Source organism: Oncorhynchus masou, chromosome 14 (assembly GCF_036934945.1).
Source record: "Oncorhynchus masou masou isolate Uvic2021 chromosome 14, UVic_Omas_1.1, whole genome shotgun sequence".
Lineage (NCBI taxonomy): Eukaryota > Metazoa > Chordata > Actinopteri > Salmoniformes > Salmonidae > Oncorhynchus > Oncorhynchus masou.
The window spans coordinates 15208683-15230169 of NC_088225.1; the positions used below are offsets into that span (position 1 = coordinate 15208683).

At 45.6% G+C, this 21487-nt stretch overlaps 2 protein-coding genes across 3 annotated transcripts in view; one reads left to right on the forward strand and one right to left on the reverse strand.

Moving 5' to 3' along the window:
- LOC135554361 (E3 ubiquitin-protein ligase TRIM58-like) overlaps positions 1-1859 on the reverse strand; it is a 29671-nt gene extending 27812 nt beyond the window's left edge. The window contains exons 1-2 of one of the 2 annotated variants that reach the window (XM_064986626.1): positions 1586-1859; positions 601-692 (exon numbers count right to left, since the gene is read on the reverse strand). In XM_064986626.1, the coding sequence (XP_064842698.1) occupies positions 601-692; positions 1586-1658 (165 nt within the window). In that variant the 5' untranslated portion in view covers positions 1659-1859. The remainder of the gene's footprint in view (positions 1-600; positions 693-1585) is intronic. The other variant, XM_064986628.1, reaches the window with a different exon arrangement.
- Positions 1860-5791: 3932 nt separating this feature from the next.
- Positions 5792-20430, forward strand: LOC135554360 (xylosyltransferase 2-like). Its single transcript, XM_064986625.1, has 11 exons — positions 5792-5928; positions 10324-10855; positions 11368-11543; positions 12863-13065; positions 13706-13786; positions 14520-14736; positions 15056-15232; positions 15366-15622; positions 16968-17163; positions 17435-17768; positions 18028-20430. The coding sequence occupies exons 1-11, from the start codon at positions 5797-5799 to the stop codon at positions 18354-18356; spliced, it is 2634 nt and encodes an 877-aa protein (XP_064842697.1). The 5' UTR covers positions 5792-5796; the 3' UTR covers positions 18357-20430.
- The last annotated feature ends 1057 nt before the right edge of the window (positions 20431-21487 follow it).

The following is a 21487-nucleotide window of genomic DNA, read 5'->3' on the forward strand; positions in this document are numbered from 1 at the left end:
CTACGTTCTATTCTCTGGGAGGGAGGGGAAAGGAGGTCAACAATGATACTGAAGACTCCTCCTCTGTGCCAGTGTTTGTGTTCCTCACTCAGGGGAACACTGAATGTTGTATCCAGTTTCTGGGTGAGATTTGCCAGTAGGCTGTGCAGGATATGCTTGTTTGCAGTCAAGATCAGATTTTCCTCCGCCCTGTGTTAGCCATTCATATGTTTTCATACAACATGTTTTGAGTCAAATGTTTAGCGAAACAATCTGTTGTAATATTCTCATTGTAGTGGTGTTGACACATCACAAGATTGGCGCAAGTATCAATAGCATTTGTCAATGCTGCCTCGCCAAACACTATGACTCATGATTCCATTGGCACTCAAGGATAGTTATGGAAGCCAAAGTTCATAGCCAGAGCCTGTTCCCATAGCCATGCAAATTAAACGTGACACCTCTTAATGGCGCTACATTTACTTTGCATGGTACATTTGGCCTCAGTCACATCGAATCTGTATCTGTGCCTAACTTCAATTTATGGTTTGTTTACAAGTGACACTTTCTCAGTAATTGTATCTTTCAATAAAATATAGTGAGTGAGCTCAAGGTCCTTACCATGTCTCCATGGGTGTCCTTGCAGCAGTGAGGTTCTTTCCGGTATATGGACAGCAGCACCACGATCACCACAAAGAACACCAGACCTGAAACTAGTAAAAGGAGAGGAGAAGAGAAAACTCACTCGCTGTTAACAATGCATCAAAATGATAATGGACATGCACTTGTACAAAAGGTACATTACGTAATGCCCCAGTCTAATTAATGTAAAGTCATATTTACTATAGTGTTCCGAACACTGTAATATGCTGTTGCTAGGGGACAGAGCTTTTCCTGCTCAGGTCACAGGTAATTAAGTTGAAACGCTGTGTGGACATACTGTGTGTAGACTATTTAATGGAACGCTGTTCACAATATGTTTTTCAATCTGTGGACAGGAATAATTGGCTATTGTAATGTTAGTCGCAGTCGATTTTCCACACTTCGAATTAATTTACTATCAAATATAAAATGTGAAGTCAACCATGTAATTCATCTTCGGTTACAAAACAAGTCCAAGAGGAACACTAGGAGCTTCAAGATAATACCGATAGGTTCTAGAAATAGAAAGCTTCATATCTGACGTGGCAGGCGAATAGGCTGCTATCTACAGTGATGGCAGCTGGCGAACAGTGTATTCAACATATTCCTTATCACACCACCACAGCAGTGATTTTATGAAGTAAAAGGATCCATTACTGGTGTGAACAACCTGCTGAGGCAACAGACTCCCCATCCAGATCTATTGCATAGGTCAGTGGTCCACATAGGCTACACTGTTGCAGTTTTCTACAACTTTACAATAGTTGTGTTTTGTCCAAAGAAAACGAATGAACACTTACAACTGTTATTCATGTAACAGGCAAAAGTGACATGCCAGATATCATAACAGATGGGTTAATTACAAAAATATGCCTAAGATTATATCTGATTCTGATCTATGCTCAAATGCCACCATCAGTTTCATGGAAAATTTGACATTTTGAGAGATTAAAATCTTACTTACATGCTGCCACAATGACCGTGAGTTGATCCGATGTTAACTGAGAGGGGGTGGTTGGAGTTGCAGCGGTGGACATCTCTGGCGAATAGACTGTCTATACCCAATTGGATCATGAAGTCAGAGGGTAAAATGGGACTGTTTTCATCAAAGGGACCGAGTTCATAGATTCTGATTATTTTCCTTATCCCTTGTACTATTCCAATGCAAGAGAGACGAGCTCCAAACAAGAGTCGGATAAGGAAAACTCACGTCGGTAAACTTGCCACAGTATTTGAGTCCTCGGGCGCACTGTCGCGCTCTCAAATTCCGTGACGTCGCCGGGCACCGGACAACAAACAGTCCTTGTACGATGTTGATAGACACGCGCGCGCAGTCGCCAAGGAGGCAACTTGGCTGAAACTGGTTAATTAGGTAGCCACTGAACTCATAGCAGCACACCGAAGCCTTTTTTTATAATGTTGAGACAATGTAATAAAGGTTTTTCTGTTGCATTTTCTTGACAGATCATAGGCTAAATCCAACTTTACTCGATCAATCATTCAGAAATGCACTAGTTTGTATTCTTCATGACAGACTAGATAGGTTTAACCATCAACCAGACTATAACACACTAAAGCAAATAGTTTATGTATTTGATTAAATGTAACTTGTTGACTACGTTCACACAACATCACGCTTTACAATAATATCTTAAAGTTTACAAAGTAAGAGAGTAAGGTTGGGAATCCCAATATTAGGGTCCAAATCAGCCAGGAGGACATCACATTCCAGCGTTGTAGTTACAGTTTACCGTGGAGATGCCTGTGATGGGATAGTGTGCAATGAGAGGGAGCAGCCTGTTGGTGGAGTCCAAAACGCATCTCTGCTACATGTACAGTTCCTTCGGAAAGTATTCAGACCCCTTTGACTTTTTCCACAGCCTTATTCTAAAATGTATTAAATAGTTTCCCCCTCATCAATCTACACATAATACCCCAAAATGACAAAGCAAAAACAGGTTATTAGAAATGTTAGCTAATTTATTTTAAAAAATGAAAAACGAAATATCACATTTACATAAGTTGCCACGCCTGCTCACACTCCTCCTCTCTGGCTGCCTATCATTTTGTTTAAAAAAAATGGTAATATTTAAAAAATATATATATACTTTGACCCCTTTTTTGTGTTATCCAATTAGAGGTTACAGTCTTGTCTCATTGCGGCAACTCCCATACGGACTTGGGAGAGGCGAAGGTCAAGAAACATGACCCAACCAAGTCACACTGCTTCTTGACACAATGCCCACTTAACCCAGAAGCCAGCCACACCAATGTGTAGGAACAAACACTGTAGACCTGGCGACCGTGTCAGCGTGCATGCGCATGGCCCTCCACGCTGGGGCGCGATGGGGCAGGGACATCCTTGCCGACTAGGCCCTCCCATAACCCGGACACTGCTACAGAGCCTGGACTCGAACTAGGGCCACAGCTAGCACCTGTGATACAGTGCCTTAGACCACTGTGCCACTCGGGAGGCCCAGGCTCCCCATCATTACCACACCTGTCACCATCATTATGCACATCAGCGCTCATTGGACTCCATTGCCTTGTTGATTGATCCTCCTATCTGTTTGTTCCTCGGTCAGATCCCCATGTCAGCATTGATGTCTTTATTTTCCCCTGTCCAGACGCTGTTCCTGTTCTGTTTCATGTCTGTTGTTTATTAAATGTTCACCCCCTGTACCTGCTGACACCAATATGTGAAGTATCAGGGAGTTCTTGTTTTTGTTGGCAACGTCGGGTCCGGGTGCCGTCGCCGATGAAACCGGGGATGCCTCGCTGGCTTGTCGGGCTTCCACACCTTAGCTAGCTCGAGAGATTTTCTTGCCTTGGTTGGCTCGGCAGACGTCATGCCTCAGCCGGCTCATCGGGCTCCCACGCCTCAGCCCGCTCGTCGGGCTCCCACGCCTAAGCCGGCACCTCAGGCTCACCCAGGTGGCACCCCTGGGGGGGGGGGTACTGTCACTCCTGCTCCTGCTCCTCCTCTCTGGAGCTAGAGGGCGCCAGGCTGTCCATCATTACGCACACCTGTCACCATCACGCGCATTAGCGCTCATTGGACTCACCTGGACTCCATTACCTTGTTGATTGCCCTTGTTCCTAGGTCAGATCCCCGTGTCAGCATTGATGTCGTTATTTTCCCCTGTCCAGACGCTGTTCCTGTTCTGTTTCATGTCTGTTGTTTATTCGTCTCCAGCGTCAATCCTCACATAAGTATTCAGACCCTTTACTCAGTACTTTGTTGAAGCACCTTTGGCAGCGATTACAGCCTCGAGTCTTCTTGGGTATGACGCTACAAGCTTGGCACACCTGTATTTGGGGAATTTCTCCCATTCTTCTCTCAAGCTCTGTCAGGTTGGATGGGGAGTGTTGCTGCACAGCTATTTTCAGGTCTCTCCAGAGATCAGTTTCAATCAGGTTCAAGTCCGGGCTCTGGCTGGGCCACTCAAGGACATTGAGAGACTTGTCCCGAAGCCACTCCTGTGTTGTCTTGGCTGTGTGCTTAGGGTCGTTGTCCTGTTGGAAGGTGAACCTTTGCCCACAGTCTGAGGTCCTGAGCTCTCTGGAGTAGGTTTTCATCAAGGATCTCTCTGTACTTTGCTCTGTTCATATTTGCCTCGATCCTGTCTTGTCACCCTGCTGCTGAAAAACATCCCCACAGCATAATGATGCCACCACCATGCTTCACTGTAGGGATGGTGCCAGGTTTCTTCCAGATGTGATGCTTGGCATTCAGGCCAAAAAGTTCAATCTTTGATTTGATCAGACCAAATAATCTTGTTTCTCATGGTCTGAGAGGCTTTAGGTGCCTTTTGGCAAACTCCAAGAGGGCTGTCATGTGCCTTTTTACTGTGAAGTGGCTTCCGTCTGGCCACTCTACCATAAAGGCCTGATTGGTGGAGTGCTGCAGAGATGGTTGTCCTTCTGGAAGGTTCTCCCATCTCCACAGAGGAACTCCGAAGCTCTGCTAGAGTGACCATCGGGTTCTTGGTTAGCCCCCTGACCAAGGCCCGTCTCCCCCGATTGCTCAGTTTGGCTGGGCGGCCAGCTCTAGAAAGAGTCTTAGTGGTTCTAAACTTCTTCCATTTAAGAATGATGGAGGCCACTGTGTTCTTGGGGACCTTCAATGCTGCAGAATGTTTTTGGTACCCTTCCCCAGATCTGTGTCTCGACACAATCCTGTCTCGGAGCTCTATGGACAATTCCTTCGACTTCATGGCTTGGTTTTTGCTCTGACATGCACTGTCAACTGTGGGACCTTTATATAGACAGGTGTGTGCCTTTCCAAATCATGTCCAATCAATTGAAATTGCCACAAGTGGACTCCAATCGAGTTGTAGAAACATCTCAAGGATGATCAATGGAAACAGGATGCACTGAGCTCAATTTCGAGTCTCATAGCAAAGGGTCTGAATACTTATGTAATAAGGCATTTCTGTTTTTTATTTTTAATACATTTGCAAAAATGTCTAAACCTGTTTTCACTTCGTCATTATGGGGTATTGTGTGTAGTTTGCTGAGGAACACGTTTTATTTAATCAATTTTAGAATAAGGCTGTAATGTAACAAAATGTGGAAAAAGTCAAGGGTTCTGAATACTTTCCGAAGGCACTGTAGCTAAAGATATGGCACTGAGCTGCTACAAGCTATAACAAAATTATAGAATCTGATTATCATTATAATTGAAAAAGGATCCATAATGATCATACTTGTTTATTATCTAATAAACCATAAGAGGATTGACAAAGCGTTTGTAGAAAGGGCTGCAATTGTCATCCTTAAATGTAATTAGGAACACGCAAATAGCATTTTGTATTAACATTTAAATACATTCAATGCAATGTTATTACTAATTATGATATGCTTTAATTGTATTTGTTATTTTTCACACAGGGTCTCTGATTATGTTCATCATATAAATGACACATTTTCTATAGATCTATCTAGCTGTAAACCTATAACATTATTGAAAACAAAAAAACAACAATTCCTTGAAACCATAATCAAACGTATTTTATAAGACTTAAACTGCGAATTAACCCAAAAATGTGCACTCAGTAGCCTGCCTACAACTTCTATCCTGAGGAAATGTAAGTCTATGACGTTGCGTGCGCGTTGCTCAGATTTTCTTCTCTCCTCCCCTAGCAAACGCTCATGAACACTAGAATTGGAAAAATGGTGGCCAGCGTCAGAGTGCAGAAGCTCCTCCGACGATACAAACTAGCGATTGCCGCCGCGTTAACGATTCTTCTGATTCAAGGGCTAGTAGTATGGAGTCTGAGAAGTCTCGAAGAGGGCGAGGCGGAGGTAAGAAAGCTTAATTTGACTTTATTTAGCTGGTTAAAATACGATTTCGTCTCTGTAAAGCTGGTAGCGGTAGTTAGCAAGCTAGCGTACAGTACTATGCTAACGTAAACGTTAGCTAGCTGTTTCTAGTACTCTGTAGCTAACCAAAGCTAGTTTATAGTAAGCTTGTCCCGCTTATTATAGCTAGAATTGCACATTTAAACCAATTCGCTAGATAAACCACACCATTGTAGTGAACCACTTCTTTGGCCAACCTGTCTTCAGAATTCAGGTTAGACGTTTCCTGAGTGTACTCATAAGAACTTGTGTATGAGGTCATTGTGTTGTAAACTGTAATCTGCCAACCAGCTAGCAAGCAAATATTTAAAAACAGGTCGCATTGTTTAGGCTCTCATTTCATTCTGTTGTGACTTGTCATGTCCTTGGATGAATGTTGATTGGTTCTGCGACTGTCACTTCAATTAGTATTGTGTGACTGTCGTGTAGTGATGAAGAGAACGGAAATACATGGCGAAGTTGATTATCGGGCTTGCCAACTGGGTTAATAGATTCGGTGATTATTCAAAGTAGGTGTCAAGACTAGCCAGTATAATGTAAATGTGGGACATGAAACGAGTTGGAGCGAGCGTATGGAATGTGCGGTCGTGCTTCCATTTGGCTCGTCTTTACTTATCATCCTTGGACCAAGTTATTTGAGTTGGCTCATGGGTCCACTTCGTACCATATTCATCTTAGTAATTTACTCTCATAGTTTGATTCATAATTTATTGGTCTTGATATAAGCATAGTAATTGACATTTAACCAATTTGGTCTATATTTTCTAAAGTGCATTGAAGTAGAGCGTCTGAACAGACCTGTAACATACTTATCCATGGCAAACTTTGCTCTCCAATCTCACATTCACACATGGAACAGTACTCTAGAGGCCTGGAACCTCCAATTTCTTCTTCAAATAAAGTCATTGTGAGATGTCAACAGATATCCCCGGGAACTTGCATTTAGTTATCATTTGAGGCATTGATACAGATTCCGCTTCAGGAATGTGTGCTGAAAGAGTCGGAAGTCCCGCTCTGCCTTTCATGATGTTACTTGTGTGTGCGTAACCCTCCAGACTGATCAAATCAAATGTTATTGGTCACATAAACATATTTAGCAGATGTTATTGCGTGTGTAGTGAAATGCTTGTGTTCCTAGCTCCAACAGTGCAGTAGTATCTAACAATTCACAGCAATACACATCTAAAAGAATGGAATTAAGAAATATATAAATATTAGGATGAGCAATGTCTTAGTGGCATTGACTAAAATACAGCATAATACAATATATACATATGTGATTAGTAAAACAGTATGTAAACGTTATTAAAGTGACTAGTGTTCCATTATTAAAGTGACCAGTGATTCCATGTGCATGTATATAGGGCAGCAGCCTCTAAGGTGCAGGGTTGAATAACTGGGTGGTAACCGGCTAGTGATTGCTATTTAACAGTCTGATGGCCTTGAGATAGAAGCTGTTTTTCAGTCTCTCGGTCCCAGCTTTGATGCACCTGTACTGACATCGCGCTGGATGGTAGCGTGGTGAACAGCCCGTGGCTCGGGTGGTCACACAGAGCTGTCTCACTGAGCTGTGCATACCTGGAGGGAGAGGGAGCATCTAAGGAGGGCCCCAGAAGAGGTACTCTGCATAGGGTGGGTAGGTTTGCTCTGGGACTCTGTGTCTGAACTCTGTGTTTCACTGGTGATGGTTTAAATCTATGTTATTTCATGGAGCAAACCCACTATTAGCTATTTTTTTATTGTGTTTCTATGTTACGTCCTTTCTCGCAATCAAGAAGATGTTATTACTTGGACCAGTAGGACATTACATAATCTGTCTGAATCAATAACAGCCAAGATGCAATGAATGCATTTCCCTTTGGATGGACACAGTGTAAACAGGAAATGTGACATGACATGAGATCCCTCTGAGAGCAGGATGTTCCCATTGTGACCTCTAGTAGATTGCTTTAAAACATGTTACTCTCCATGTTCACTCCATGAGGATGCATCCAGCTCTTGCTATCACTTCAGTCCTGAGTCAGCCAGCCTAAACAAAGGCACATGTATACGCCCCCACCGCCCAATGGTGAAACATCATTTTGAACCTTATACCTACTGCTGACATACTTTTTTGTTAGGTAAATCATGTGATAAATGAGGTAATTGGCAGGCTGGAGGAGGCATTTTTACAGTTCCCATGTGGCTCAGTTGGTAGAACATGGTGCTTGGAACATCATGGTTGTGGGTTTGATTCCCATGGGGGAACAGTATGAAAAATGTATGCACTCGCTACTGTAAGTCCCCCTGGATATGAGTGTTTGCTAAATGACTGAAATGGGGGAAAAAATGATTTAACACAATGGCAGTGGCCCTCCCTTTTTTGAGTGAGTGGGTATAGAGCTGGGGCCTATGTAGGGCTGAGTGATTGGACTGAATCCCTCTCTGCTCAGTGGCCTCGATGTAACTCACATCTGCTCTAATCAGAAGCTGGCTGCTTGCTGTGCATGTGTGAACACAACCACATGCATCCTATTATAGCCCCCACAGAAAAGGACTTGAGAAGAAGTGAAGAAAACCGCACACTCAGTTCAGTCGTCCCCAGTCAGTGACTTCATAAAGAGCTGCTGGGGCGTGCTGGTCCGCTCTCCTCACATGGTGGTGATGGCAGTGATATGGCTTCAACTAATTAGAACAAAAAAAATAAAAGGAAAAACCCGCCTTTGGGTTGAAGCATTTCTGACGTGAGGGCGTTAATTAAAACGTGTGAAAAATAGGGAAAAGTTTAATTGAAATAGCTGTGCTTTTCTTCAATATAACATAACATTGCCCAGATAAGTCCACTTACAATTTGGTAGCAGTCTTGAACCAGTAGAGTAACAGTCTTTTAAAATATGAACTTTTCTCTCCAAACGCAACTCTTTTTTTGGGGGGCCTTATGTGATGCTTTTCAATAGACCCCATGACGCAAAACACATTCAATGGGGCTGGGCTGTAATATCATTGTCGACAAATGCTTTTTTAAACTGGAACACCATTTGTGGTGCACTGGGCGATCAGGAGCTGTGTTGTTTGGATTGGCTACCGGCTGGCTGACTGGCACTGGTCTGGCTGACTGGCACTGGTCTGGCTCCCGGTGTTGTCTGCCCCAGGCCATAGCCTCTTTTCCCACAGTCTGCTCTGGTCTGTGTCTGTGCCAGCGGCGTGTGGCGAGGTCCCACTCAGGGTCATGCCGTCTGACAGGGGCAGGAAACGCACGGCCCACTCCCTGTTTTTCTATCCCCCCTCCGGGTGCATATTTTGGGGCCTTTCTGTACAATTCCAATAAGCTGTGATATTTTCCTGCCAGAAGTGTAAATAGCTGGGGGTTTGATGCTTTTGACGCATCCATTTGTGGAGGACCCATTTTTTTTTGCATTCCAATAAGAGTGTGGTGAGCAGTGTCGTCCCCCCCCCCCCCTTAAAAAAAAAATCTCTACTAACCTCCAGAAACACCCTTAGAGCAAGAAGTCATGATGTTTTTTTGTGTTGTGATTTGCTGGAGTTGCTCCGAATGAATGTGTCCCAGCCCACCCCCCATAACACACACACACACATCCCCACATACATACATCCCCTCCTCCCCAGGGGGTCCTAGTGATGGTGGAGGGCCATTGCTGCGCACTGTACAGTTGAAGCGGCACGGGCTCAGGGCTGGGTGCCGAAGTGGGCAGCGCTGAGCGCTCCTGGGACTGCAGGGGTGGCTGCTGATAAGGCCACTTGGCCCCTGGCCGACAGTGATCTTATTGGGCAGCTCAGAGTGTGGTAACCCTCCAGCTCCCCCTGCCTGCTTGCCTGTCGTTGCCCATTTACAAGCCTCACTAATTACATGTCAGAAGACTTCTCTGTCTGTCTGACACACACACACTCCCCTTAGTGGTCTAAGGACTCTCATTGTAGATGTCAGCATATGTCCAATTTCATGTGGTGTGACTGAATGTGTACGGTCCATGCATGCGCTGTGTGCTCTGTACTGTGCCCAGGGTCTGACTGAGGTTTATTGAGGTCAATGCGGTGAATCACTGCCTTCATTACCCATCTGTATGTTGTGCCTTTTCTGAACTCTGTCTTTTCCTGATTACTTCAACAAAAGGCAGAGGCTAAAAATAACCCAGAGCAGAAACAACACTCACTGTAAACACATCTCGCCTCTGGTGCTCCTGCTCTGTTATCGACTTGTTTTTTTGTTCGTTCTTAGAGGGTGAATCATCTCCTCGTTTCAAACACTATTCCTAATAATTTGATTGGTCCCAGTATGTTGTGTAGTGTATAGACAGGAAAGAAGGATAATGAGAATCTTCTCTGTGCTAATCCCCCCAGAGGAAAACGCGGCGGTCTAAGCTACCTGACCACAACAGCCAGGACCCCAAAAGGGAGGTGGTGGCCTGGGAGAGACAGAACGTCTTGTCTGGGAGGAGCGGGGCCCGATGGAACAGCAGGCTGGAGAGGACGGGGGCCACGGCTGCCAGCGCCCTCCGGAGGGGCACCAAGCGCCGGGGGAAGCACACCATCAGGGTGAAGGTGCCCCTGGGCCAAGGGGTAGCAGTTGATGGCATTCCCCCCCATGACCCCTCCAGCAGCCGTAACTTCACTGATACCCGGGGTGGAGGGGAGGGGGCGGCCAGACTACCCCCTCCAGTCATGCCAGGGGAACCGGGCAGCGTGGAGGGGGCGCCCCAAGCCCCCAGCAGCGATTTTGTGCCCAAGTGTGACATCATGGGCAAGGACGCCCTGTCAGCCCTGCACCGCGCCGGCTCGCGGCAGTGCCGGCAGGAGATCGCCAACATTGTGTGCCAGCATCAGGCCGGGCAGCTCATGCCAAGGGCTCTGCCTCAGTTCTGCCCGCTGCACGGTGAGACACACCCCTACCTAGCCATCATTCCTCTAGAGATCAGAGACTAACAGCACATCCAGACAGACCACACACTGCAGACTCTTAATGATCTATGGGATATTTTTCATTTGTGTCTTGAAGTGTCTCCCAAGACTAAATTTGTGCATGAGTATTACATTTGCAATTCCATTTCTTGTTGTAATGTAAAAAGATGTCCTCAACCCCCCCCTCCCCCAGATAGCATATTTTCACGCCACGCCATCCACCTATAACACAGGGGTTTGAGGACAATATATTTTCCATTTTTAGACAGTTAATCAGTCCCATGTGTATCATCCCAAAGAATCTGTATCCGGAGACTCATTCCCATGATCCTCTCTCTCATGCTGTATCCAGGCTATATCACACAATTGGCCCAGCATTGTCAGGGTTTGGCCGGTGTAGGCCATCATTATAAATAAGAATTTGTTCTTAACTGACTTGCCTAGTTAAATAAAGTTTACATTTAAAAAATGGTGTCCTCCTCCCAGGTTTTTCCAGCCCGGTCCAGACAGCTGATGAGCTGGACAATGACCTGACCAAGGTGGAGAATCCGGTCAGGGTGGCCTTCGTCCTTGTGGTCCACGGCCGGGCCATCAGGCAGCTAAAACGCCTCATCAAAGCCATATACCACCGAGACCACTTCTACTACATCCACGTGGACAAGGTAACTACTGGCAGACACACTACTGTGATGGCTTCAAGAAGGATTTCATCTTGAATAACAACATCCAATAAAAGGAATTTCACAAAAAAGCATTACTTAGTTTGAACTTCTCTAGATGCACCATAAAGTCTCTTATGGCTGTAAATGGTATTTTGTCATTGGGATGATCTGGTTTGGCTGGCTCAGTTGAGGGTTGAATTCAAGCAACTTTTACACAAAGGAGATACAGAGGAGGTAAGATGAAGCTTATGCTTTATCGTACTCCGCACGTTCCTTGTTAGCTTATGAGGACGCCATGTTATGTGGAATTGCTTCTCTGGTTCTCATATGCTGGCAGGGGCTCTAACCTGGAGGGTGTCGCTGACTCGTTCATGCTTGATAAGGTCACTGTTTTTCATGTGTAGTAGAGTCTAAAATAACAAGTAAGGAAGTGTTTGGAGGATTTGACAGGATAGAGGGGTTTGTCTGGTTACTGTGGGAGCTTTAAGAGGTGACTGTCTACACAGCTGCAGAGCCATAGAGCTCAGAGCAACAGTTGAACACTGCAGAAGGGAAGGGAAAGCACTGATAAATGAGGAGTCAATGGGCTCCCACTGTCGAGACTACGCTAGACACTAAAGGCCCACCACCTTATCGTTCCTCTCACTGGGACGGGTAGGCAGGCGCCTTGAGGAATGAGACAGGAGGAAAAGCAAGTCAGGCTGTTCTGGAGTCCTTCCACCAGGCAGCTCTCCTCTCGCTCTGTCTCTGTACCAGCACAGCACGGCCACTCTCTCCCTGTGTTAGCCTGGAGCTGTCACAATACTTTCTACCTGCTCCTCTTCTCAACGTAAGAATCTGATCTCTCAGGCCTGTTGTCACCAACCCTGCTGCAGTCCCCCCCCCATCCATCTTTCCCTCTGAGTGATTAATCCTCTTCTTTATGTTTTGGAAGTAGCCTCTTAGCTGAGTTCTTCTTATTCTTTCTTCATGTCCTTCTGCCAGAACAACCTAAAGCTATTTCATACCAGGAGATTTCTATGCATGTGCATGTTTTTGATTTAATGAGTATGTTTACATGCACACTAATATTTCAATATGAAACTGATTATGGCAGTAGGCAGATTGTTACCTTAAGGTGTTTACATGTCCTAATAATTTGAAAGATTGATCAGAAAACCAGGTGTTTTAATCGGCACATGCTTACTTTGATTTTGACCTTATGCTGATAAGTAAGGTGTTTACGTGACTAATGCATAATCAGCCAACTTCCATAATCAGCTTAATATCAGATTATTACTGCGATTGTAAACGTTCTGTCTCCTAACCCCACCCCCCAGCGTTCCAACTACCTGCATCGGGAGGTGCAGCAGATTGCCCAGCAGTACCCCAATGTGCGTGCCACGCCCTGGCGCATGGTGACCATCTGGGGCGGTGCCAGCCTGCTGAAGGCCTACCTGCACAGCATGCAGGACCTGATCTCCATGCTGGACTGGAATTGGGACTTCTTCATCAACCTCAGTGCCACTGACTTCCCCACCAGGTCAGTGACCACAACACCACTGTCTTATGATGGGCTTTGAAACAATTTTTAATGTTTATGATGGTTAATTGACATGTGTGTAATGAAGACTGTATTCCTCCTACCACACAACTCTGTCTGTTTTAGAAGAAACATGCTCTGGATTTATAGTTTTTCATCTGTGCTGGAGCTTTTTGGTTTCACTCACTCTGCGATTTTTGATTCAATTATTCCATTGACCTGCATTGACTTTGACTCCTATAGCTACAAGATAAAGGAGAGCCACGGTTCCTTCTAGATGAAAGCCCATGCTGTCATGGACTGTTTTGGTCACTGATGCACAGAGACAGACTGCTAAATCGCCTCTTTCTTGTCAATCAGTTCTGGGGTGGATTTCTGAGGCCCTTCTGAGCTGCTTCCAGAGCAGTGGCCAATCCTCCTGAACCATCCCAGGGTTTAAAGGGGGGAATAAATGCACACAGAGGAGCCGCCACTGCCTCCCAAATCCTGCCGGCAGTGGCTAATTCCACCCATGGAAAGTCATCGTCCCCCTTCTCTGCTCCTCGCGCCACGCTCCAGTCAGCGTTTTATTCCCAACCTAATCCTCTCTTCTTTCCTTCACTCCTTTCTGTCTTCTCCACGGCCTATCGCCTTCCGGCAGGACCAACGATGAACTGGTGGCTTTTCTGTCACAGCACAGAGACCAGAACTTCCTCAAGTCACATGGGCGGGAGAATGCGAGGTAGGGAGCTTAGTTAGGAAACCTCTGACTCACAGCCTCGTCAGTCTGTCTGACACACTTGGCTCTCACTGTTAGTGTCTGACACGGCTCACATCGGATGAGATTTTGCTCCACTGCTCTTCTCATCGAGCTTAGCTTCACTCAGTATGATGTACTGTTTAAGCTTTCATATTGGAAGACAGGACTAAGATGTTGGAAGGGAAAATGAAAGGAATGATGATTATAATGTAAAGCTTCTGTTTGATGTTTATTTCCCATATAGTCAAGGACACCTCTCTGACAAACTATTTAAGATCAGTTATTATTGCGGAAGTTGGGCAACAAGGCAACTGGTTGCCAATGAACTTGCCTTGTAAACTAGAGGTTAGATAAATAACTCTTAATCACTGTCCTTCCCTGTGCTGTGTTAAGTTTGGCAGCTATTTTAGATTGTCTTTTGACTAAAATAACTTTAATTATTACTAAAATTACCAATTTGAGTAATTTCATCCTTCCTAGTTTTAGTTATGAAATAAAACTCTAGACTGACGTGGCCGCCTGGTAGCTGTGTGTGTGGGAGAGCCAGGCAGAACAGCTCAATCAGAATGCGCAACTGAAAGACCAATGAGGATATTGCACTATATTGTGCAAAGGCATGCATATTTATGATTGGACAAAACAGATAAGAAGGAAAAATAGTATATCTTCTGTCATAGTTATTGTTGATGAAACGAACACTGCCTACGACCTCCAGGTTCATAAAGAAGCAGGGTCTGGACCGGCTGTTCCATGAGTGTGACAACCACATGTGGCGGCTGGGTGAGCGGACCATCCCAGAGGGCCTGGAGGTGTCTGGGGGCTCTGACTGGTTCTCCCTCACCAGGCGCTTCGTAGAGTATGTCATCAACTCCCAGGATGAGCTGGTGGTGGGCCTGAAACAGTTCTACACCTACGCCCTGCTCCCCGCTGAGGTAATGGACAGGGAAAATGACGATGGTGAAGATGACACTGTGACTGCTTAAGTCACAGCCTCTGTGAGCAGTAGGTGCTAGACTGAATAGGGGGTCACAGAGAGTTTAGCTGCCAGTTAAAGTGGGTTGGTTGAGGTCATATCTTAAAATTGAATGTTGTACACTAGAGTCAAAAGTATTGATTTTATGTTTTGAAACATGTCTGGATTGTCTTCATTGTTCAGGAATCCCTGTGGAGATGGTGAAATGTTGCAATTCTATTTCCAGTAATGTCACATCCCGGTGTTTGAAATATGAATATAATCCCTCTTTGTTCCAGTCCTTCTTCCACACAGTGCTGGGGAACAGTCCCATGTGTGACTCTCTGGTGGACAACAACCTGCGTGTTACCAACTGGAACAGGAAGCTGGGCTGTAAGTGCCAGTACAAACACATAGTGGACTGGTGCGGCTGCTCTCCCAACGACTTCAAACCACAGGACCTCGTCAGGATACAGGTCAGCCAGCCAGCAGAGGGCACTGTTGTACCTATCATGAGAGTTCAAATTGAGTGTCCTTAACTGCTGCACTCCTCCTCAGCCAACAAGTGTAGTATTTAACCTTGATTCTCATGTGTTCATTCCCCCACAGCAACTGACCCGGCCCACGTTCTTTGCCCGAAAGTTTGAGTCCACGGTGAACCAAGAGGCTATACACATCCTGGACACCCACCTGTATGGACACTACGCCCCAGGGACAGTGGCCATCAAGGCCTACTGGGAGAGCCTGTTTGAGCTGCCGGACGGGGTGGGCTCCCTCAGTGACGTGGCCCTCACGGCCTACTCTTCCTTCTTCCGCCTGGGCCTCAGGAGCCTGGAGAGCAGCCAGACCAGCCTGGAGACCTGCAGGTGAGGCCCTGCCCTGAATACTACAATTCTTCCAAATGGTAGATTGACTGGAAGATTTCACTATTACTTAGACTAGTTGAGACTCAATAGATTGATTTCTTCAAAAGAAGGATAACTTAAGTCTGGGTTTAATTACTGTAATTTCTGGACTATTAAGCGCACCTGAATATAAGCCGCACCCACTGAATTAAAAAAAAATATGTATTTTGTACATAACTAAAACACACGTCTATAAGCCGCAGGTGCCTACCGGTACATTGAAACAAATTAATTTTACACAGCCTTTAAACGAAACACGGCTTGTTACAAAAATAAGTAGGCTTTTAAACAAAACACGGCTTGTAACAAAATAAATAGGCTTTTAAAAGAAACACGGCTTGTAACAAAAATAAATACGCTTTTAAAAGAAACACGGCTTGTAACAAAAATAAATAGGCTTTTAAACGAAACACGGCTTGTAACACAAATTTAAAACAATAGCAGTAAACAGTAGCCTACCAAGAAAGTCATTGGTCACTATCTTCCTCCTCCTGTGCACTGAAACCGCTGAAGTCATCTCCTTTGGTGTCGGAGTTGAATAGCCTCAGAATGTCAGAGGAACCTCATCTATATTTATGATGTCGTGCGGGTCGATGGAATGCTGCGCTATCTTTGCATCGGTGAGTTTGCGGTAGTTTGAAACTTTTTCCTCGTAGTCGGGGTTGAGCTGCTGACACAGACTCGTCTGTACCCTGATGGACAGGCCTTTACGTCTCGTAAATCTTAGACACCACGATGGTCCACCTCTAAAATCCTCAAACTTCATTGCGGTGGCGATTGTTTTGGCTTTCAGTCGGATCTGCACAGTTGAAACACCTCGTCCGTCTGCTCTCTGTGTGTTGACCCAGTCTTCAAGCTCATTTTCTAGTTCGGGCCATCTGCTTTTCTTCCCTCTGAAAGAATTTTGTTGTCTTTTTGCACTGAGTCAGTTCCTCACGCTGCTGTTTCCAACGTCTTATCATCGACTCATTAAGGCCAAGCTCCCGTGCAGCAGCTCTATTTCCTTTTCCAACAGCCAGATCGATCGCCTTCAACTTGAAAGCTGCATCATATGCATTTCTCCTTCTCTTTGCCATGATGAGGGTGACAAAATGACTACTGTAATCAGAAGGATGGGAAGTTTGAGCGGGCTCGATTTACGTCACATTATGTGACGGTGCTCAGTTTTTTTTGGCGGCATGAATCTTGTGAAAGCCCCACGGCTTATAGTCTGGAAATTACGGTATTGATGAACACACAAAAAAATATCTCAATTTATTTGACCATCTCATATTGTCTGTTCAAATCTCTTCCTCCTTTTGTGCAGGTATGAGCCAATAGGCTACCCGGTGTCGGTGCACCTGTATTTCTACGACGAGCGTTTCCAGGGCTACTTGGTCCGTCAGGAGGTGCAGAAGGTGGGGTCAAGGGTCAGGGAAACAGTGGAGGTGTGGGCCGTGCCTCAGGCCACCATGCAGCTGGAGAACAACCTCCGGGAGTTTGAGAGGCTCAAGAACCTGGAGGTGGGTGGGACCTGAGATGCATATGTCTATCTGTATTTCTATGGGTATTGTGTACAGTCGAGGCTGATTCTGTTTAGATAGTGGTGTATGACAAGGGCTGAGACTACAGGTGAACAAGTTTGTGGAGCTAGTTTGATGATGAAATACCAGTACATACTGTAGACTAATGTTGGATACAAAGGAGCAGGTTAGAATACCAATAGGACAACCAGGATACATGACTGCCCTACCACGTTGATGTGAAATGTCTGTGCTTATGTTTCCCCCTTAGGTGGGCACAGAGTGGGACCCCAAGGAGAGAATATTCCGGAACTTCGGCGGTGTGATCGGGCCGCTGGACGAGCCGGTGGCGGTACAGAAGTGGGTTCGGGGGCCCAACCTCACTGCCACCATTGTGTGGATCGACCCCGCCCAGACGGTGGCGGCGTCTTATGACATCAGTGTGGATGTGGACGCAGAGTACACACAGTACAAGCCCCCGCTGCAGCGGCCGCTCCGCCCCGGGGCCTGGACAGTCAGGGTGCTGAGGCTGTGGGAGCGTGTGGCTGAGGCTCGCTTCCTCGTCATGCCCCTGGCCTTCAAAGGACGAGAGCCACTACGCCAAGGTGAGCCTGGTGGTTTGAGGGTCTGGTAGTTCATTACTTTTTACCAGGAAGTGGAGTGGTTCCAAGGGGAGTGTAGTTCAGGGCAGTTTTCCCCTTTTGGTGTTCTGTTTGATTCAGTGTGGCCATTCAGCCTCTGTATTCAAGTCACTGGAAGACTATCAGTATGTATTTATGTATCAGATGAGGATGTTGCGAACTGATCCCTAACAGTCCTCTCTCCTTCCCTTTCCTCCTCTCTCTGCCACCCTGCCTGATCCAGAGGAGGACAGCTGGCTGCACGCGGGGCCACCAGGCAACCTGTACCTGGAACATGGCTTCCAGCAGCTGAGATCTGTTCTGAAGCTGCCCCCACAGGAGCCCGCCCTGCAGGAGGCCCAGCAGAGGGCCCAGCTGGTGGGCAAGCCCCTGGAAGCCTGGGTGGACCGCACAGTGGGGGCCTTCTGGGTGACCGGGGACCTGTGCTCCACCCTGCCTTCCCCGGGCCCCTGCCCTTCCCTGGGCCCCTGTACCAAGTCCACCTGGAGCTCCCTCGCCCCAGACCCTAAGTCAGAACTTGGCCCTGTCAAAGGTGATGGCCGGATCAGGTAGCCCCCCGGACAGGAGGCATGCTGGACTACAGTAGAGGGAGAGGGGATTATATGTGAGCCCTGAGTAGAGAGAGAAGGATGTGTGAGCCCTGAGAAGAGGGGAGGATGTATGAGTCCTGAGGGGAGAGTGGGGTCTTGTCTCATAAGGCACATAAATAGACACGGCTTCTCCCTACATACGCTGAGGAGTGGCTATGCTCCCAGTTTAGAGGCTACATGCCCTTTTCAGAGGAGATGCGTGCTGGAAATTTGCACACGAAGACTGCAAGACACAGTTTTTTTTTGTGTTTGAACTTCATTGCTCGTTACATGGACAATTTGTGTTATCTGTCTGCATATAAGTCTTCATTCAGGGTCTGTCTGGATAGAACTTTGGAAAGAGCAGAACCCCACCTGCATATGTTTGAACTTCAATGCACAGTTTTCTTCTGCTTTAAGGAATTTAAAGCAGTGGCCAACATTTTGACAGTGGCTAAATGCTGTGTTGTATTGTTGTCAGAGGGCAGGGGTCCTCTGGACTAGTATCTTTGTGCTTATTTTCAAGCATTATTATCAGAACAGCAGCAGCAGATTGGGGAAGTGCACTTTACTGTAAGACTAAGGTTACACAGGACAGGGTCGATCAGTAGTTGGAGAATGACAACGAGGAGGATTAGAAGCTTAAAAGGTCAAGGTGGAGGTCGTCACAATGGTGACATGGCATCCTCTTCACTTACTTACATGTCTTTTGTATAAAAGTGCTGCTAGAACGTTGTGGCGTCACTATCACATATCTGACTCAACTAGCTCACCTGGAGGAGGAACAATAATAATAATAATAATCTGAGTTACCAGCTGGGAGACAAGTTAAAGTTGGGAGAGAGTCCTCTTCCCCCATGAGTTCTGTTTACTGTGACATATGTTTTTAAATGTTTGTTTTGTTTGTTTCTTTAACATTGAGATGTGAAATATCTTTGTTGTCCATGATCACTGCAAAGCAAAGCTACCGGGGGTTTTGTGTGTCAGAGGAAGTGCCTAACTGATGTAGGTAATATACTAGGCTACAGTGGCCTGGCTCTCCAGTGTGGCATCATCATTTTCACAGTGGACTACATCGCTTCTCAATGGGTCTAGTCATAGTTATGGTATATAGGCCTAGCTAGAGCCATATATTTAGAGTTAGGCAAACTTTTAGAATATTGAATATTGTTCTAATACTAGACAGTCATGAAAATACATCATAATGCAGAAACTTCATTGGCCAAACTCTCGAAGTACATGGTTTTGGACTAGCTGCCTCTTCTGTATCAGTGTATATGCAGTGCAGTACTGTCCATGTGGTCTATGCTCTGTATGCCAACGAAGTGAAGACTCTTCTGTCATTTACCTACCACTTTAATGTTACTGGTTGTCCATAAGCATTTCTACAACTATGAAACTCCCATCCAAGAGGGGTCAACATGACTATTTCCCGGTCTGGTTAAAAAAATCGAAGCTGCCTTTACTTTGTTAATATGAACTTTTATAATGGGAGAATAGCTTCAAGACGTGCACTTATTTCCCTTTTAGACAATTCTGAAACCCTACCCTATACCTTTTGTTTTTAGTTGTAATGTTTTAAAACTAGACTGGCTGAAACTCCTACTTTTCTTTTTTTTCCAGTCTCTGCCACTGAGTTTACAAGTGACCTTGTTTCCCTTGCACACTTGCTTCAGTGATGCTTCCATTTAACAGAAAGAATAGTAGAGCACCGTTTAGTGTAAATGGAATAGGTTATTCATATTTTAGTCTTTGAGAAATATTTGTCCATCCATTCAATATCAACTCTCTGTCAAACTATTGAGAACCACTTCTTGTATTTTTTTTGGACACATCACATTCAATGTCACTTCTGTCCACGCTTCCGTCCACAGCCCACTCATGACTCACTCTGATGATGATGACATAGTGGCACTGGCTCCCTGACTGAGGCATGACAGTGCATGACTGAAGAGGGGACTGCTGGCCAATCACAGAATGCCTCTGGTAAAACATGGCAACAGGTTGACTGGTGGCACAATAACAAAAAACAAATGAATAAAAAAAATCCATTCTTGTCCAGTCTTGCTTTTTTGGGGTATTTTGTTTTTGACTAGTTGATTGTTTTCAAATAGCAGAATGAAATGTATTCTGCTAGTGAGTAATATCAGTGCTTTATGTGATTATTTTAACATGTTCCCAAGGCTCTCAGAGAGGCTGGATAGTATCAATAATCATTAAGGGGTCATGTGTGTTCACGTGTGAAATTAGTTATTGACATACAATATATTATTTCGGCCACAATTACTAGTTTAAAAGCAGGTTTAGGATATGACTCAATATGCCTCATCCATCTCAAAGTACACTGCTCAAAAAAATAAAGGGAACACTAAAATAACACATCCTAGATCTGAATGAATGAAATATTCTTATTAAATACTTTTTTCTTTACATAGTTGAATGTGCTGACAACAAAATCACAAGTTATCAATGGAAATAAATTTATCAAACCATGGAGGTCTGGATTTGGAGTCACACTCAAAATTAAAGTGGAAATCAACACTACAGGCTGATCCAACTTTGTAATGTCCTTAAAACAAGAAAAATGAGGCTCGGTAGTGTGTGTGGCCTCCACGTGCCTGTATGACCTCCCTACAACGTCTGGGCATGCTCTTGATGAGGTGGCGGATGGTCTCCTGAGGGATCTCCTCCCAGACCTGGACTAAAGCATCGACCAACTCCTGGACAGTCTGTGGTGCAACGTGGCGTTGGTGGATGGAGCGAGACATGATGTCCCAGATGTGCTCAATTGGATTCAGGTCTGGGGAACGGGTGGGCCAGTTCATAACATCAATGACTTCTTCTTGCAGGAACTGCTGACACACACCAGCCACATGAGGTCTTGCATTAGGAGGAACCCAGGGCCAACCGCACCAGCATATGGTCTCACAAGGGGTCTGAGGATCTCATCTCGGTACCTAATGGCAGTCAGGCTAACTCTGGCGAGCACATGGAGGGCTGTGCGGCCCCCCCAAAAAATGCCACCCCACACCATGACTGACCCACTGCCAAACCGGTCATGCTGGAGGATGTTGCAGTCATCAGAACGTTCTCCACGGCGTCTCCAGACTCTGT

Coding starts and splice junctions, on each gene's coding strand:
- LOC135554360 (XM_064986625.1), top strand. CDS start 5,797: ATGGTGGCCAGCGTCAGAGTGCAGAAGCTCCTCCGACGATACAAACTA. Junction 5,929..10,323: donor TCGAAGAGGGCGAGGCGGAG/GTAAGAAAGCTT, acceptor TAATCCCCCCAG/AGGAAAACGCGGCGGTCTAA. Junction 11,544..12,862: donor ACTACATCCACGTGGACAAG/GTAACTACTGGC, acceptor CCCACCCCCCAG/CGTTCCAACTACCTGCATCG.